The 16,408-nt window shown below is 40.3% G+C and overlaps 1 protein-coding gene across 2 annotated transcripts; it reads left to right on the top strand.

Annotated features, from left to right (window-relative positions):
* The first annotated feature begins 1,023 nt into the window (after positions 1-1,023).
* LOC144981270 (arsenite methyltransferase-like) lies at positions 1,024-15,940 on the top strand. Of its 2 annotated transcripts, XM_078944030.1 has the most exons (13): positions 1,072-1,143; positions 1,274-1,322; positions 5,362-5,442; positions 5,593-5,647; positions 5,877-6,004; positions 6,079-6,229; positions 8,669-8,805; positions 8,883-8,952; positions 9,041-9,122; positions 9,969-10,100; positions 14,491-14,630; positions 14,703-14,825; positions 15,519-15,940. In XM_078944030.1, the coding sequence occupies exons 4-13, from the start codon at positions 5,630-5,632 to the stop codon at positions 15,627-15,629; spliced, it is 1,092 nt and encodes a 363-aa protein (XP_078800156.1). In that variant the 5' UTR covers positions 1,072-1,143; positions 1,274-1,322; positions 5,362-5,442; positions 5,593-5,629; the 3' UTR covers positions 15,630-15,940. The 2 variants fall into 2 exon arrangements, with proteins under 2 accessions (XP_078800155.1, XP_078800156.1); XM_078944029.1 differs by lacking the exons at positions 5,362-5,442; positions 5,593-5,647 and having other exon boundaries at positions 1,024-1,143.
* Positions 15,941-16,408: the final 468 nt, after the last annotated feature.

Below are 16,408 nucleotides of genomic sequence, written 5' to 3'. Positions count from 1 at the left end.
TATTAAAAGCTTGAGCAGCTCAGTCAACAAATCATTAGTCATTTTTATTACATGATTTATTTGGTGTTTACAACACTCAGTGCAACGTCGGAACCAGCAACCAGAAAAAAGTTGTTGATTTCTGAAATGAAATTCCTTTTCCATTAAGTTCATCAAATAACATTCTGTCTGAATAACCATTTAATGTCACGTATGACTTGATTTAAATTCATTTTATCAACTCTCAAAATCTCTCTCCACCTGCTTTTCAAAACTGGCCCGTTTAAGTATTTATTGTACAATATTTATTCAAACACATTTTGCAAATATGATTGCATAAACTCTTTAAAGAAACACGGGTCCAACCCTTATAAGCAGAGAAATTAATATAGCATCTTTTTCAATTAAAATGATGTGGTGACAGGGTTGCATAAAGTATAATGGATTTAATATTTTTGATTATGGATCATCATTCAAAAGTGACAAATAAATGACCAAGACAACAAAATGAACAGCTTTTAATGAGGTCTGCTGCTCGTTTTTTCAAATAACGCTCAAGAAGTTGAAGAAATAATATCATTTTAATTTCATTTCTCTCTTTCTTTGAGTAAGTACTCTTGTCTCCTCTGTACTCTCTAAATCACATTTGGCTCGGTAGCGTCTCTGCTTTTCAGCAGCACTCTGGTGGGTCACACTAAAAAATCTGACTTAAATGAATGTCCCCTTTTATGAACTGTAACTCGTTGTTTGCATACAGTTTCATTTATTTTAAGTTAATCATCCTTTCAAGGTAGTTGCTGCAGCTAGAACCCATCTGGACTACTTTAACAAATTAAAGAATACCATTCAGTGTTTAAAATTCATAAATGTGTTTAAAAACGTACATAGATAATTTCAACTAAGGGTGGTATGTAAAATGCCCTCCAACTGTAGAATGACCCATTATCGTTGCAATTTCTGAAGTTAACTAAAACCTAATAAAAACGTGCCGGCATCTGTTCTTCATTTCATTTTTTCAGTGTTTTATTTTATTCTGAAATTTTCGGAAATGATTGTTGAGCTTCAACAGGAAGTGACGCATCACCTGAACTTTGAACGCACCAAACATTTCACTTGAACTTTGAACGCACCAAACATTTCAGAGTCGATGGCTGAAGACAGCAGGTATGGCTAGCTTTGGTTTCTTCTTTTTCGTTTCACAGATTGCAGTATATCTGGGCCCGCGCGTTGTTTGCGTGACGGAAGCGTGACACATACGTGATACTAAATGCTAGACTCTTGCTTCTTCTTCAAGCGCGCGCGGAACCGGATTCTCTGACAGCTCCACCCACGTGGACGTGAAGGTAAATAGCTTTTTTTCTTAAACTTTATTGAACATAAACACAATTACCAAAAACGATTATACGTGCAATGGAAACACAGCAATAACAATAATAACATTTTAATATAAAAGAATTCAGCTAGGGACATGTGAATAAGAAATTATAAGTCAAAAAATGTTAATAGAATTTTTTTTTAGTAAAAATGAAACGAAAAAAAAAATACTGTATGGTGTCTGTGAGGGTATATTGATATTTTTGAGGGGGTTGTAATGTAAAGTCGATGAAATTCAATTATTATAATAAAGCCAAAAAATTTGGAGTAATCGTTCTCACTTTGCATTTCTGTAAATAAGCATTTATAATATATAATATATAATAATAAATAAATACACACACACACACACACACACACATCTTAAAAAATAATAAAAATATATTAACAGTATCTGTTGAAAACTTATCAGACGATTAATTTTTAATTCATTATTTTTGAATCGCTGCAATGGCTTCTGGAGCTCATAAGAAAGTGTGCTATTCTATAAAAGGTGAACCAAGATTCAGGGGAATTATTGCCAAAATGATCATTATCTGAAAAATTAGCATTGCACATATTTTCTAGATAATATCACGTAAGAGTTTTTTATGTATTTGTTTGACTTTATTATTAATGCTATTTTTTTCAGGTACTCATCACTCTTTAATTCATTTAATATTTCTAAGACTACAGTCACATATGACAGAATGCCACCATAAACGTGATCTGATGGCTTTCAAAATACTATTGACTATTTTGTTACTGGAAAAGATTACAATTACAAAAACCTTTCATCATTAAATAGGTTACCATTTATATAGTTGATATCAGAAAAATAAATGAAACCTTTCTATCCAATTTGGCTTAAATATAGATTTGCTTTTCGTAGTTTTATCGTTGTTGTTCCAAATTACAGATTTATGTGGCAAAAAGTAACGCAACAACTTCCAAGCCAGTGAGGCTTGTTGGTAAAAGTTGGAGAGTTTTACAGGAAGTTTTTTGATATTGTAGTGAAGGTAAAGTGCTGCAAGTTGTGGATTTACCGTGGTAATGTGTGAACATGTGACACAGTAAACACTGTTTGTGTTGACTTTTTCCCCCCAGAACATTTATAACATCATTGTCAGTGTAAACTATAGTCAGCCTGCTGGGGGGTATTCCAGGAAGCATGTTTAAACTAGCCTGACTTTGAGCCTGAACTCTGGCTGAAATCCGCCTGAACTTGCTTACTCTGGGTATGTCGGTTCCAAAAGACCGGATATGAGTTGGCGTAATTACGCTCGACTTGGTAACCCTGGGTTAACGCACGGTACATAAAGACATTCTCAATAGATCGCTGATTTCTGGAGTCACCATGGAAACGCGTGGAGAAAAAAAAGAAAGCGCGACACTTGAGACGGAAGTGAGACGGAGTCTGAGATTTTAATGACGGCGGTTAAAAATTATAAGTCCATCAAAAAAGTAACACGGCTGAAAAATAATTTAAATAATTTAGTTAAATTTATTCAAACTCAATAATTGTTAATACAACTCAAATTTACGTATTTATCTAACTAAATGTCACATTACTCCATTAATCTTTTTTCCATCTTAATTACTTATATTTCTTGAACTTTCATATGTCTAAGTTTGAGCCGGCAGATATGCTCATTTTTACAACAATAAAAAGAACGGAAAAAAATGCACCGAGTGCAAAAACTCACTAAAGAATTTTCTGTCACTGTCATAACAACACTAAGCGGTAGGGGTGCTATATAAACTCATCATCCTATCCTTTACTCTCACTCATGGTGCAGAGACGTAAGCATAGTAGGACAAAATAGCTCTGCCAAACACGGTGATACACAGTAAAACAGCTATACAACTAAACACATTTTGTAAAAAACCCACACTTAAACCCAAATCCGTTCAGACAGGCAAAGGGAATGATATCCCAGAATCCCTTGCGGTGCCGATCTAACAGCAGCATCAAAGTTACACCTACTTAATTGAATTAATTTGAACGAAAGGAAAATAACTGTCTGAAAACTACGTGTAATTTTTAACAAAAAAATTTCTAACAAAAAATATGATTTATCTTAACTGAAGCAAATAATTGAGTTAGATCAAAGTAAAAAAGTTTATCTTTCCAACATCCATATGTGGTCTTATCACCCTCTCATGGTGGAAAAAGTATTATTTGAGCTTCTTCATCCACTAAATCATCTTCAAATGGACACGCCATGCTGCTTCACCTCTCTGAAAACAAACTAAGCTTCAACTAAACCTGCTCCGGACCAGGTTATGTTCAGAGCATGAGTTGCCATGGTAACTTGACCTACCCTGAAACATACCTCCATTTCTGGAACCGAAAGCTGAGGTTATCAACTTTCTTAGCCTCAAACTTATCGTGGGAGCTAGCATAACCTGCTTTCTGGAATACCCCCCTGTTTTTCTGTTTTTCTATCACTCAGTTCGTTCTTAGCTGTCTGCTGCTTTCTCTCAGGAACTAACTAAGGGTAGCAGCAAAATAAACAAGTGAATGCGCCAGAAATAAATGGCTGAATCATAAACCAATCAATTAGTCAAAACAACAACAACTATAGTTTCATTAGAAGCCTAGCCAACTCTTGAAATTACATTTAAACTCCTCAGTTAACTTTAAAGAAAGGCATCAGGCTCTGCTGTCACACGTCTGTCAGTCTCTGCACCACATCTTAACAACACTATGGTTCCTTTATTACACATGTGTCAAACTCAACGCCCGCGGGCCAAATGTGGCCCGCCATGTCATTTTATGTGGCCCGCGAGAGCATAAAAGTTAGAAAAAAGATGTTGGTGTGTATTTATTCATATCTAGGGGGAATTGGACTTGAAATATCATATCGGCCAACTATACATAAGGATTTAAACACTGTCCATATAACCTAACCTGTCAGACTCCTATGTATAAGGATTTATGCTAGAGTAACAAGCAAACATTTGTTTTCTATGCAACTGTAATTGTCACTTTAAAAACTTATAATAAATGAGTTATTTAACTTTAAGGAAAAGTTATGTTTATTTTTTATAACATTTAGTTACATGTATAAGTTTTATCTGGCCCTTTGAGGACAGCCACTGTGCTGATGTGGCCCTCTGTGAAAATGAGTTTTCACCCCTGCTTTATTATTTATAGAAATGCAATGTAGACCAAAAACTTTATTCAACCACTTGTTATTAAAAAATGATTTTAGTCTCTGCAGTTCCATACTGGAGACTGAACCTGTCATATACAGGGAAATAAGATTTGCTGATTACATGAGAAAGTCACGTTGGTTATTTTTGTTTTCAATTCTAAATTTCTGCCAAGTGGGACTAAATACTACCAAGGTCGTCCATAAGACTTTATCGCAGACATGAAACCAGAAACTGGATTTGGGTTTGTGTTTTTAATCTACACCTTTGGTTTTAGACTTTAACCCTTGTGCTATCTTAGATGACCCCACCCTTACATTGACGTGTTCTCCCTACCATGACAAAGGTGGATAAAGGTGGAAAGATTTCATGTAATCCATGGACACTGTGAAGATCACAAATCATTGAAGAAAAAAGGTTCAGCGCACTGCCTAGTGGGTCTAAATGACCCAACTCCCAATGTTAAAGTGCCTAGGATAGCACAAGGGTTAAAGTCCTACTCCGATCGTCTATTGATCTGATGGAAAAGTGTTCCCAGTACATTCACAACGTTTTAAGTTTGAATGAAAAAATCTGTGTCGTTCTCTTTGACATAGTTTCTGTTGAGCAGCAGAAGTACATCAGAAATTCGCCTCTAAGTTGTGGGCGGGACTATTGGTGAAAAAGTAAGCCTCCGTTTAGCAAGTGCCTGACTTGGAAAGGAGCAGAGCATTGAGACTTTGGCCCACCCATCAGAGTTTTTACGTCACAAACAAGCTTTTTCCAACAGTATTTTTTCATCTGCTCCTGATTCACAGCTATTTAAAGAAAGAAATACTCACAAACACAGTTTTAATCCTATGTTATTTTATATTTGTCCTCCATCATGAGAAAAAGGCTACAAGAACATTTTAAAAACAACAGCAGAACATCAATGAGTGGCTGAGGCTGAGCCCACACAACCAGTCACAGGTGGGATCTGTTGCCGCTGAATGCTCAGGTTAACTGTGAGAACCGACGACGAATGTGTTCCAAAAGTTGATCTTAAACATCGTAAAAATGTGTTCATTTGTTTTATGGCAGAAGCCTCGTGGTGAAAGGACACCTCTGCTTTATCTTCAGGTCGCAGCTGTTTAGGTTGGCTTCAGTTGTCATCAAAATGGACCAAAGGGAAACAGTTTGGTGTCTGTTACATATTTGTGGAACTTCTTCAGTTTCTGGTTTTACTTTGCTGATTGTGCAGAAATTTCTCTGAACCTAACAGCTTTAGATCCTGCTAGTTTCTCATCTTAAAGTCGGTGTTTTACAGTGTACCACCAGCAGAGTGGCCTGTTGTAGTCATGAGTCTCTCCGGGAACACGTCTGGTTAGTGGCAGCTCCTTGATGAAGGGCGTTTCTTTGAACAGGAGTATTATGGCAGGAAGCTGAAAACAACCTCAGATCTGCAGAGCAATGCCTGCATGACTCCACCTCAGCCCAGCCCCGCCTTCATCCGCGAGGCTTTGAAGAAAGTTCACCCTGAAGTCGTCGCACGGTCAGTGCAGCACTTCCTGCCTTCTCACCTGCTCCTCGCACGGCTCGGACATTCAAGTTTCTGTGACCTCACAGGTACTACGGCTGCGGTCTGCTGGTGCCGGAGAGCTTGGAGGGCTGCTCCATCCTGGACCTGGGCAGCGGCAGTGGGAGGGACTGCTACATGCTGAGTCAGCTGGTGGGCCAGAAGGGTCATGTCACTGGCATTGACATGACTGAGGCCCAGGTACCTGCACCACAGAATATCTGTGACCTGTTGGCTGCATGAACAGCCAGCATTTTTGAAGATGAAAAGAGATGCTCCTTCACAGTCATGAAGTGAAGAGACCCCCAGGTTCAGGTTTTTCCATCCATCCATCCATCATCTGCTGCTTAAGCCTTAATTACAAAATCCCTTATTCCTGGAAACAGGTTGTCTGCAAGCGAAAAAGGGGCAGACCTTTAAGAAATAGCAAGTCGTAGAGGCTGTAGAAAATGTTCATGGAAAATGTTCATGCATATTCTTTTCTGCTGACAGCAACAGGTAGTTACCAACACTTAGACAACATGCAATGCATATGCAAAAAGATTTTTTGAAAAGCACAAAAAACAGTTTTTGAAAGCAGATATTTAATATTTTAATTTGCTACTTAGAAAGTTGCTTATAAAGTTTTGTTTGCAATGTGTCGGCACATATGTATCACTACATACAGCTCTGCTGAAGTAGCAAAAGCAGGCCACGTCCTCAAGGCTGGGTAGAGAGCAGTCTGTGATGTTTTGGGCTGATTGATAAACTGCTGAATCAGTGTCTTTAAAACACTGCAGCATAGAACAAATTGTAGTTCCTGTTATAATCACTAAATGACACAAATGCCAAAGTGTTTCACAGGCAGAAACTGCACATAGATTTGAAGATGTCTATAAGCATCCCTGCATGATAAAAATGCAATCTCTCTGTTTCTTAGCCAACTGCTTGTAAGCCAAATGTTGGTCCCAGGTATGGGTTATGTGGCCATTACATTTGTGTAAACCACAGACTATTAGGGCGCCACAGGAAGTTTCTACCACGCCACACACTGATTTTGGCATGCATTAAAAAAAATGACTTAAACAATGGGGCATAATGCTTATGAAAAGCTATTGATCCAGTATTGAATTCAAACACTTGAGTAAACCGAGTTCTAAAGGCCTGCAGGCAGAAATCGCTTATAATTCCGGGGTTGTTCAACAGACTGTGTCATCCACCCGTGAATTGCTACATTTTCTAATGTTTCCACTAGAGTCAAAACTTTTTACCCCTCGTCTGTCAGCAGAATAAGCTACATCAGGTGCAGCAGCCTGTGAGCTGGAATGGGAGAAAGTGGGTGCTGAGGTGTAGTCTGAAGAGGGGATTAAAGAATTATTCCCTGGCACAGGGTTAGAGGTTGCAACTACCATTCCTGGTGTTGGTGGGAAGAAGGGATCTTGAAGATTCATTGCAAGAGATGTTAGAGAGTTTGGAGGTGTTTGTTAGGCATTGGGCACTTTGAGATAATATTATTCCCATGCATGTTGTTGTATTTGCATCTGCCTGTTTCTTCTCCTTCTTTCAGGCACTCAATTTTCAATTCAATTTTATTTGTATAGCTCAAATTCACAACAACAGTCGTCTCAATTGGCTTTGTACTGGTAATTGTAAGGTAAACATACAATCAAAAAGGATCATAAATGCATAGAATTCAATAGGATAATACTAAAACTTTAACTAAACAGACTAAACTAAACTGGCATCACTGCCATTAGACCCTCCTTCGCGGTAAGGAAAAAATAAAAGGTGCCTAAAAGCATCTGAGCTCTAATGTACTCAAATCCATAGTGTTGCTCTAAGTTTTCGTTGTATTATCTCTCGTACCTCATGCGGTACTTTGTGTTCCTTTTCAGGACCTTCTTTACTCCTTTTTTCCCCCCATACGAACAAAGATTTTAATTACAATCAGCCACGCCCCCAAAGCGCATCCACTGTGTCAGGCTAGAAACGGCAGAGACGGGGTCCTAAAACTCTCAAACTTAAACCTCTTCAGCATTTGGCTGCACTGAGAACTTTTGCCCATGAAAGTTGTGAAATGGAGAACTCTCACCTGAAAGTGACTGACTGCTGACCATGAAAACTAAGTTTGTCAAGGGACTGCATGACATTTTTACTCTCTTATAATAGTTTGAAATCATTTCAAATTTCTATTTGGAAAAAACCTGATTCATGATTTCTTCTTGTGGTGAAATCGTTCTGCACTTTCCTGAATGTTTCTGCAGTTGCTCAGGCTTAGTCACAGCAGATGCTGCTGGTCATCAGTGACCACATTTACATGCACATGTTCCGGATAAAGAGCCAAAGATTTTAGAAGAAAAACTTGACAGTACGTGCAAAGCACGTTGGTGAGGGCTTGTTTTACAGGACCAGAGTCACTAAGTGAAAACTTTTTAACATATCATTCTTGAGTCAGATGTCTAGTCACAGCTTGACTGAAACCACAGAGAAAGGTTCAGAAGAAACTAGCTGTGAAGGGGAACTTGGATGAAATTTGTCTCCTAAAACCTGGATGAAGTTAAAGTGAACCAAGGATCAGACCACAGTTTCTCCACAATAAGACTCAAGAAACTGTCATTTCTAACTGATTTCTGCTGAAAATGTATCACCGTTTCTTCCCAGCTAGATGTGGCCAGAAAATACTTGGATTATCACATGATCGAGTTTGGCTTCCAGAAGCCAAATGTCAGTTTTGTGCAGGGATACATCGAGGCTTTGACTGAGGCGGGCCTGCAGAAGAACTCGTTTGATGTCATCATGTAAGATCTCCTACCATCCCCTGCTGTCTCTACCCAACAGGTCAGGTCTTTTGAACCCTTCACTTTGTTTTTTGTAGCTCCAACTGCGTGATCAATCTCTCTCCAGACAAGAGGCGCGTACTGTCTGAAGCTTACGCCGTGCTCAAGGTTCAGGCTGTCGGAAAACCAGCACTCATGAAGAGCTCTGTGCAGAATACCCGTCTTTATCACAAACGCTGTTCTTTCTGCTCATCAGGATGGGGGAGAGCTTTACTTCAGTGACATCTACTCCAGTGGAAGACTGCCAGAGCAAATCAGAAACCATAAAGTGTTGTGGGGTAAGTTGGAACAAAATCCTCCTGACACAAAATCAGAGGTGGCAAGAAAGACAGAATGATGTGTCAGTGTCAGTAGATGATGCTCATCTACATGGTGATCCAAGATGTTGGCTCAAGGGAATTTCAGTCTCTGCCATTAAATATGTATAAAGGGCTGGTCTGAGTGACCCCTTCCTCCTGGCTGTCTAAAATGGAAGTGCTCATTGGCTCCAAAAACCCAAATTCCCAAAAACTTCTAGATAAATATACAGCTATTTCTCAGTCATTCTATTTGTCAGAATAACCATTGTTGCTCTGATTTTTTTTTCAGCATGTTTTTTATTTTTTAAAATCTTTTTTTATGATATTTTTCTGTAGTTTAGGGTGTTCTAGTTATAAACCGACCAATCAGATGCCTCAATAAAAGTATGCGGTGGCTCCTTGCATGTGGACAATTTAAAATGTTCGAGCCATTCTGCCAAGCCCACTTTCAGCCCAATTTCTGTTGCTTATGAACTGCTTTTGATAGTTCATGTAGGTCATGGTTTTTAAGTTATTTCTGTGTAATTCTGAAATCTTTACAAAAACTTTCCAAGCTGTTCATTGGACTCTACCACCTGAAACTGGGAGAAAATAGAGGTGTTGTAAAACATCTATTCAGTAGTGTATTAATACCTGCCAAGCAACATGAAAATGTATATTCCTTTTTGCTCACATTTATGTCTGCATGTGTCCGGAAGTTTCTGAAATATTTCCTCTGGTTGGTGTTCTTCATGTTGGACGTGGTTTAGGAGCCTGCAGACTGCGAATGCACCCAGCTGTTTCTCTGTCAGAAGTGTGACACGTTGGTCTTGCTTGGTCTGTCAGGTGAGTGCCTTGGTGGGGCGCTCTGGTGGAAGGATCTCCTGCAGATGGCTGAAGCGACAGGCTTTAGTTTCCCGCGGCTGGTGACAGCCACCCCCGTCACGGTGGGCAACAAGGAGCTGCTGGACATCCTGGGTTTGAAATCCCTTTCTTCACTATTTATGCTGAAAACTGCTGATTTGTATTCATCAAATGTCAGTTTTCCATTGAGGATCTTCATGAATCCCATACTACTACAACTCCTTTGGCATCCAAGCAGCGTTGCCAGATTTGATGGAATACCCCCTAATTGGGCTTTTTTATAGAACTTTGACACAGTTGATTACATTTAACCAATTAAAAAAAGAACATTTTATGATTTTGAAAATATGTGCTTTTGGTGAAAAAAAATCGTAATGGGTGGAAATTCAGCAGAAATTTAAAAAATCGGAAAAGTTTCACAGTCTACTGCTTTTTATGCGACGTGCGCATTTGGCATGTGATGTGCCTTCAATAACGCTGTCACAATGTAGTGTGACCAGAGAAGCCTAGAAGGTCCAGGAACAGAGTTCTTTATTTTATTTGACAGGAAACCCAAAATGTCTGCACAGTTGCTTTTAATCTCCTTAGCCTCCCCTTCACACTGAGCTCCTTTGTCTTTAAGGGGCTCCAGTTGATTGGCTAGCCTTTCCCATGAAGGAAGCCACTTTAACCAAATAATACAAAAAAGACAGCAAAAGATACAAGGCTCTCGAAACTATACATTTAAAGTCTAGTAAGTTTAAAGTCTAGTACGTGTTCTGTATTCTCAGGTTGACATTCTGTCTATCCTGCTCTCTGATTGGCTGATTCTCCTGGAGCATCTTTATTTATCTTTATCTTTATTTTTGAATGCATTCCCTTGTGTTGTCCTAAAAAAAACGCTGCGGACCGGTATAACGTCATACAAATTTTTCAAGGACCAGTCTTTAAGATGTGGCGGATAACTCGTCGTAGAAGGAGGACCAGAGACATAACAACACAAACTCTAAGCTTTTATTATGACACGCATCAAATCAAATCAAACTTTATTTATAAAGCACTTTTCATATAAAAATATAACACAAAGTGCTTTACATTAAAACACAACAAAGTATAAACACAAGCATTGACGATCTAAAAATAAATAAATAAAAATAAATAAATAAATAGGGCCCCCCTCCCCGTACCTAGCCCCCCACTCCTTTCACACATCCCACCCCCTAACTGATGGCAAACGACAATGAGACGTAGGCTGAGCACAAAAACAGGATGCTGGAAACGCTAATAATTGGAACTTCCCCCTCCGTGAACAGTCGCATAGACAGCCAAATGCAGCATCACAGGCGGGGACCGCTCCACCACAGCTAAGCGGTGATGCAGGTCCCCATCTAGAGCCGCAGTGGCTGAACAGCAGCCGACCCAGAGGGAGAGGTTCCAGCTGAGGAAGCACTGGAAATACAAATAAATAAAAATGAGAATAAAAAAGTAAACATATTGATAAAAACAATAAAACATTAAAATAAGGTTAATTAAAATAACGCGTTAAAAATCAGGTTCAAGTTCATAAAACAAGATAAAATGGCTGAATAAATAAATAAAATAAAAATAAAAAGTACATATAAATAAATAACTGAATAAATAAATAAAAGCAGTAAAGCATTAGCTAAAAGCCAGGTAAAAAAGATAGGTCTTGAGCCTTTTCTTAAAAGCATTAACGCTCTCTGCGGCTCTCAGGTCCTCTGGCAGACTGTTCCATAAACGGGGACCATAGTGCTGAAATGCAGCCTCTCCATAGGTTTTAGTTTTTACAGCTGGAATGGTCAACAGACCAGTGCCAGAGGATCTCAGGGTCCGTGAGGGTTCATACTTTACTAAAAGATCTGATAGATAAGAAGGCGCAAGACCGTTAAGACATTTAAAAACGAGTAAGAGTATTTTAAAATCAATCCTAAAGCATATGGGGAGCCAATGCAGGGATTTTAAAATTGGGGTGATGTGAGCTCGCCTCCTGGTCTTTGTAAGAACTCGTGCAGCAGAGTTCTGGAGAAGCTGAAGGTTCTTAATGTTGGTTTTTGGAAGACCGGCAAGCAGGGTGTTACAATAATCAACTTTACTCATGATAAAAGCATGCATTAGCATCTCCATATTCGCAAGAGAGAGTAGTGGGCGGACCCTAGCCAGATTTTTGAGATGATAAAAACCAGTCTTAACCACCTGTTTTATATGTGGGATAAAAGTTAGCTTAGAGTCAAAAATAACACCCAGGTTTCTGATTGTTTCTGAATGACCTATAGAAAGTTCCTGTAGCTTCAGAGACTGTTTCTCTCTCTTGGCTTCAGGACCAATAACTAAAATTTCCGTTTTGTCCTGGTTGAGCTGCAGAAAATTATTTGCCATCCATAATTTCACATCTAAAATACAGTTAAAAAAAGTGCTTCTATTGGTCTTGTGTCATCAGGAGACATAGCTATGTACAGCTGGGTATCATCAGCATAGCTATGAAAACTGATGTTGTGGCTTCTGATGACATTCCCCAGAGGAAGCATGTAAATGTTAAAAAGCAAGGGGCCAAGGATGGAACCTTGAGGCACTCCACAATTAATTCCATGGACCCCAGAAAAGTGTGTGTCCATGCTTACCATAAAGTATCTCTCCATGAGATACGATTCGAATCACTTGAGAACAGTCTCTGAAAGGCCAAGACTTTTAAGTCTGTTTACAAGGATCAGGTAAACAACAGTATCAAAAGCTGCGCTTAGATCTAGTAGAACTAGTACTGAGATCTGACCTGAATCCAAGGCACATCTGACATCATTAACGATTTTTAACAAGGCTGTCTCTGTGCTGTGGTTCGTTCTAAAACCAGACTGGTTTATCTCAAAAATGTTGTTTTGAGAGAGAAACTCATTCAGCTGAATAAAAACAAGTTTTTCTAAAACCTTACTTAAAAATGGCAAGTTGGACACAGGTCTGTAGTTATTAAAAACTGAAGGGTCTAAAGTAGTTTTCGTGAGTAACGGTTTCACCACTGCCGTTTTAAAGGCAGCAGGAAAAATACCCGTCTGTAGAGAACCCTCAAACAGGAAGGGAAGTCCTTCGGCATCATTTTGTACTCTGGGCACCAGGAACAAGAGGGAGGGAATGAAATAAAAAAAGCAATAAACAAATATATACCTGTGGTGTATCTTGTTCTTGTATTATGTTATGTCTAAAAGTGATGAATTTTGACACAGTTGACAAGTAGACAACACTACTGTGTCACAAACGCGTTGAACACCGGTCTTTTAACACTCTCTTAGAATATGGTGTTCACACTGGACTGTCGCATCCCGATACTAACCCATGTACTCAGTTAGAATAGGCTTAAGGCCCGTTCACACCGGGACGAATTTCGCCGGCGATTTTCGCCGACGTTTAACGCCGCGTGACTAAACAAAGGGCACCAATGAGAGTGTGCACACCGACGCGAAAAAACGCCACGCGTCAAAGCGTCAAAAAAAAAAAAACGCCTCGGGTTCGTTTTTTTTTTTCTATGCGTCGCGTCGAAATCTATTCGACCAATGAGAATGGCACTTTTGCACACGTGTCTGGAGCTTCTGACGTTACAGTAAAACACAACTTGGGGGCGCTCAAACACGAAACTGCCTTGCTGAGCACACATACCAGCGAAGAAGATAGACGCCAAGTAGCGTCTACACTGCCGTGAAGAAATAATGACGGACATTCTAAAATATCCCCGAACCAAGCACCAGTTGGAGCTACTGATGCTTGAAATATTCATGTTTTCTTTGTATGATTCTGACAAGCGCGTAAATACTTGCTCTCTTCTTCTGAGTAAAAAGCGACTTTAAGAAGCGTAAAAATGCGCAGCGCCACCTTGTGTACAGGAGTATTTCTGTTTACATTAAGCGCCATCTAATGTCAGGGAATGAAATTGCATGTTCGCTCGGCTCATCGTCAGCGAAAATCGCCTGGGTGTGAACACAAAAAACGTAGCGAAAAACGCTGGCGAATAACGCCTGGCGAATATTCGTCCCGGTGTGTACGGGCCTTTAGTGTGACATGTTGAAGCGGTGCAAATCTCATGAATCTTGCTCCAGGCTTTTTCTTTCACAGCTTTATTCCAATATGTGAAATATTTGGTGTCATATTATTTCAGCCGTTTGTTTGGTTCATCTTCCTCCAAACTGACTTTTGTTTTAGGATCCTGGAGAGGCTGGGGGTCAATGGTGAGGAACTAGTTTCCAGGACCGCCTCCTTTGATTCCAGAAGAGGCACACTGTACACACTCCTCATTCAAAGCTGTGATGATTGTTAGTCTGCAGAAAACCATCAGAAATCAAAGCCCCACCCTCCTGTGCTGGGAACCCTGAACAGGAAGGAATGTTCTCACGCAGCAGCTTTAGTTTCATCATTTGTTCTCATCGATCCACTTAAGTGTTTTGATCATCCAGGACGTTTCCTCAGACATCAATGCTGCTCACCAGCATCAGGTCTGATTCTCCTATCTGCTTCTGTCACACAGGTGATTTCAGATTTGTCTCTGCCACATACCGCCTGTTCAAGCTCCCCAGGGGTCAGTCCAAGGCCTGTCGGGTGATGTACAACGGAGGGATTCCAGGGTCAGAGACTGTCCTCCACTTTGACTGTTGCTACACCTTTAAGGTCTGTGTGTCAGTCCTGCAGAAACCAGGTTTTGTGTACGCAAATGTTTTAACATGGTGGTAATATCTGCAGGCCAATGAGCCAGTGGAGGTGGACCTGGAGCTGGCCAGCATCCTGAAACATTCCAGGTTTGCAGACGACTTCACTTTCCAGCCACCAGGGGGCTCCTGTGAGCCCCGCAGCGTCCCAGCTGAGGTCAGTGTTTCCCAGACAGTCTGAGGAATGAAGTATTCTGCTGTGCGCCTTTGTCACAGTGGAGATGAGTGTGTTTCCGATACCAGCTGGAAGAGCGTGACACACCCACGGCCGCACACGCGCTGCACGCTCTGTGCCTCACACACAGCAACACACACACTCGGAGGGTTGAGCAGCTGCTTGCAGACATAATCGGACTGGAGTCATGCTGGGAACCTTGAGCAGCAAGGAATGTTCTCTTCTCTTGCAGTGACATCTTATCAGCTCCTGGTGTCAGACGTCCACAGGCACATGTACACATTTGTCAATATTGCTGGACTGTTTTACAAAGCTCTCGTACTCATAGATAACCACTTCTTTTAGCTTCTGCTGAAGCGTTTATGCGTGGAAAGTACTTTAGAAGTGATTCATTACAGTCAGTTTACTATTTACCTTTGACACCCATCCCCCAACCACCACGCCCACCTCCTGAAGGAATCAAGGAGGAGAAAGTCTGCATAACCCCCACACGGGTCTTAGCTGATAGGACCACCTTTATTCGTTCCTGTAAAACTGCAGCTACAAGTACTGAAAACAATCCTGCGCTGTCAAGCATGGTGGGCGGTGCTTTGATTTCTGATGGCACTCAACTTTGCTGCACGAAGCCAGATAACATCTCTGCTCTCAGCTCCTAACGCTGAATTATTGATGCAGGCGAACGCCGCGGATCCCTTCGAGCTGGCCCTCAAGTCCGGCGAGCAGGGCCTCGTCTCGGCCACAGGAGGGGGGTGCTGCAGCACTCGACCTGCTGACTGCTGCAAGTGATGCTGGGAAGAACAATGCTGCACCGCTCCGTCAGCATACAGGACCTTTTCAGAAGCGGTGTCCTGCCTGTGACTTTCTTTTTCCTTTTTTTTGTGCTCCAGTCTATAAATCTGTAAGGAGAAAGGAAGAAACTGGTTTATTTTTAGTTCTAATCTTTCAAAATGAGAAATAATTTTAAATGGAAACCCAAAGAATGAGTTAAAACATTAATAAGCAGTATAGAAAGGTTAATGATCACATGTTCATTCAGAAATGTCCTTAAAGACAATAATGTATGCCAGTTCATTAAAGCTCTTATTGTCACATCAAAACTTGTCTTTTTGACCTTTTTTCATTTAAGTTTTGCACACAAATCATCTTTATAGAGTTCTAATGTTCTGCGTCGTGAGTCTGTAGCTATAAAAATATTCAAACATAGAATGTTTTGGTTTTATTCCATCTATCAACCAGCGGAGGGTAAAACGTTTTTTGTCAGAGGTTGGAAAAGTTTGCATCTAATCAGGACTTTCACCCCCCACCCCTACCCCCTGTCCAGCAGCCAAACAAATGTTTGACTCTATGATCAACGGACACAAATGTAGATTTAAAGAATGCAGACTTGAGAGTAAATATTTAGGGAATCCCTGAAGTTTAAAGGATGATGTTCCTGAAAAGAAACTGCCTCGCATCTTTTTGCCCGGTCAAATCTGCTCATTTGCTGTGAGGAATCGAACAGTTGTGGCTTTTTGGAGGACCGTTTGCGCGCAGCTCTGTCACTCCACGCGGTCACGGAGCGTGAA

The sequence above is a fragment of the Oryzias latipes genome (assembly GCF_053564925.1).
Source record: "Oryzias latipes strain Hd-rR chromosome 1 unlocalized genomic scaffold, Olatipes_Hd-rR_3.1 chr1_Y_3".
In the NCBI taxonomy this organism is placed as follows: Eukaryota; Metazoa; Chordata; class Actinopteri; order Beloniformes; family Adrianichthyidae; genus Oryzias; species Oryzias latipes.
Note: the sequence above shows the minus strand (reverse complement) of the source record. Positions and strands in the feature narration are given on the sequence as shown.